General features: G+C 45.5%; 1 protein-coding gene across 1 annotated transcript; it reads left to right on the top strand.

The window, feature by feature from the left end:
- Positions 1-661: 661 nt before the first annotated feature.
- LOC120450114 lies at positions 662-2503 on the top strand. Its single transcript, XM_039632936.2, has 3 exons — positions 662-774; positions 833-1078; positions 1196-2503. Exons 1-3 carry the CDS (start codon positions 702-704, stop codon positions 2347-2349), a joined length of 1473 nt encoding a protein of 490 aa, XP_039488870.1. The 5' UTR covers positions 662-701; the 3' UTR covers positions 2350-2503.
- Positions 2504-2714: the final 211 nt, after the last annotated feature.

The following is a 2714-nucleotide window of genomic DNA, read 5'->3' on the forward strand; positions in this document are numbered from 1 at the left end:
TCTAATAATTATATAATTACAAGGTTGATCGACAATTTACTGAAGTCATTACTAAAATAAAAAGGATACAAATTTATTTTAAATAGTTATAAAAGCTAAACAATTTTTGCTTTTGGCTTTAAATGGCTTGGTTTTTCACAACTCCCGCTTATCATTACTACGCAAACCCTCGGGGATATTTGATGTTATAAATTATGTCAATAAATTGGAATGAGGAATAGTGTCATAGTGATAAGCTCATGATTAAACAAACATGTGTGCAGTGCTTGAATTAATCGGGAACATTTGATATTAATTTGTAGTTATCATGATTTATAACATTGTTATCGAGACGTACTGACGTATAACTTACACATATATGCATTTTGGACCCCCCTGCTTACATCTGGTAGCTAAATATAGCTATACTTCTCCAGCTAGAACTATAAATATGCTCTTGAGAAACTTCATTCACTTTGCTAGAAAAGATACTGTGGTGGAGTTTCTATGGCCAATCATCATCATCATCAGCGTTTAATTAGGGTGTCGCTTGTTCCGAGCTCCTTATCTTATCCACTCCCTTGGAGACATTCGCAACAAGATGTGCTATCGGGTATCGGGTGATGATAACCACCTGTGGCGGCAGTACCAAAACCTCGAATGCATCTCCATTTCGACTTCGCTTTCCGCCTGGAGTAGATGTGCTGTAAATTTCCACCCGAATGAGGCTGCCATCGATGGTGGATAACGTGTGGAAGCGTTTCATGGCCATGTTGTCACTGCCGGATTTATTGGGTAAAACCATTGCAGGATCTATTACTTGTCACTCTTATTCTCCATTTAACTTGGCCAGTCCTCGGTTGCTTGTGGGCCAGTGGTTTCTCCTTGGGTTACTACGCCAAGTCGGCTTATGTATACGACAACCTGTGGCCCCATTGGTACGCCCTAGTGGGCGGTTTGGTGGCCTTGGCTCTGACCCTGGGATGGACGCTCAGGAAGCACAAGAAACAGCAGTACAGCTACGATCACTACTATATTATTTTCTACGGGCTTCTCTGCTCGCTGATGGGAAGCTGCTTCATGCTGACTAGACAGTTGGGTGAGTAATCGTCGGAATGTTTCCTGATAAAATCAGAGAATTGTTTGCGAATGCTGACATATGAAAGACAGAGACATCTGCCAACCTTTTGGTTAAGTTTTCCATTCTTTTTGCCAGCTGTTAGCTATTACTTCAGCTACGTGGGATTGAGTGTGCAGTACTTGGCCGGCTTTAGTTACGTGAGCCTGCGATGTGATGCCTCTGGATCACGACCGTCCAGAATCGCATTGGCCAACTCTCTATATGCCGGAGGAATGGCCACAGGATTTGTGATTTTCAACGAGCTGGAACCGCAGCGCAGCGGATTGATTGCTTTGGGAATCAATCTGCTGTTACTCTGCCTAGTTTGTCTAAACGAGCTGCTGCACCATACGGGCTGCATTAACTACAAGGAATCAAGGGATTTGGTGTTTAATCTGCTTAACGAGGAGAAAATGGTCTTCCTGCCGCGCCAGGCGATTTTGGCGCAGTTTGTGGACAGAACGGATTACCAACTGAAGGACAGCAGGCAGTGGCTGGTGCTGATCCTGGGTGGATCTCTGGTGTGCCTCCAGAAGAGCTGCCTCCTCTTCTCACCCACCTACATGCAGCTAACGTGGAGCAGCACGGTGGGATACTTGCAGCAAACTCAGCTCTATATACCCTTTGTTCTGTACTCGGCTGGCACCAGTTTTGGAGCCCTGCTCCTGATGAGATACACTCCCAAGTTGGTTTACCTACTTTTCGGACTCATCCAGATGACTTTGATAGTGGCTCTGCTGTGCATCTACAGCGATGAACAGTCGGAGCACTGTTTCCTGTTCCTTTGCCTCATATACATCACCTTGGGAGTGCTTTCGAGTCAGGGAATCCATTGGCTCCTGGAGTGCTCACCCTTCCTCCACACAGAGTTGGCCCTGGCCACAGGATTTGTTCTGCAGCTCTGCGTTATCGAGGGCTCCAAATACGAGTCGTATGCCACGGACACTTGGATTGCACTAATAATAGTGAGTGTAATCACTCTGGGTCTCACTACCCTGGCCATTCCTGTGGTGCAGTGGCTCCAGCCGCACTCCGCCAGTCTCGTGGATGTGCGCAACCGCCTGCTGGGCATCCGACGACAGTCGCTGCCCCCGGAGCAGACCCAATTCTGGCACACAAACCACTTTCTGGCCCACAACAAGCCCGCCAACCAGCTGGAATCCGTGCAGCTGGGCAGGAGCAGGGTCTTCCAGCAGTATCCGATCAGCGGGAGTGACATCGCGGAGAACCACAAAGGCGACAAGTTCTGATAATAAAGTGTTGCACTTTAAACCCCCACTTGTTGCTGATTTGTATATCCCAATCATTACTCAATCTTAGCAGTGCTGTCATTGCATTTGCTCTGCTATTTGTCTTTATCGTCGGTTTACAATGACTTGCACAGAATTGGTCATATATTCTCTATTTACAAAGAAATCTGAACATATTTCGAAAATGTATAATAAGCGTGCTCAATTCTGCTTTTATTCAAGAGATTCCTTTACAACAAGCACACATAATCCAACCGCAAACTAATTCGACCCCATAATTTGGCTTTTTAAAAAGCATTTTAAAGCTGCAGGTGCTGCGAAATCCGTTGCCTTGTAATAAGCCTTTCTCGGAGATTATTAATTAT

This window comes from Drosophila santomea, chromosome 3L (assembly GCF_016746245.2).
Source record: "Drosophila santomea strain STO CAGO 1482 chromosome 3L, Prin_Dsan_1.1, whole genome shotgun sequence".
NCBI lineage: Eukaryota > Metazoa > Arthropoda > Insecta > Diptera > Drosophilidae > Drosophila > Drosophila santomea.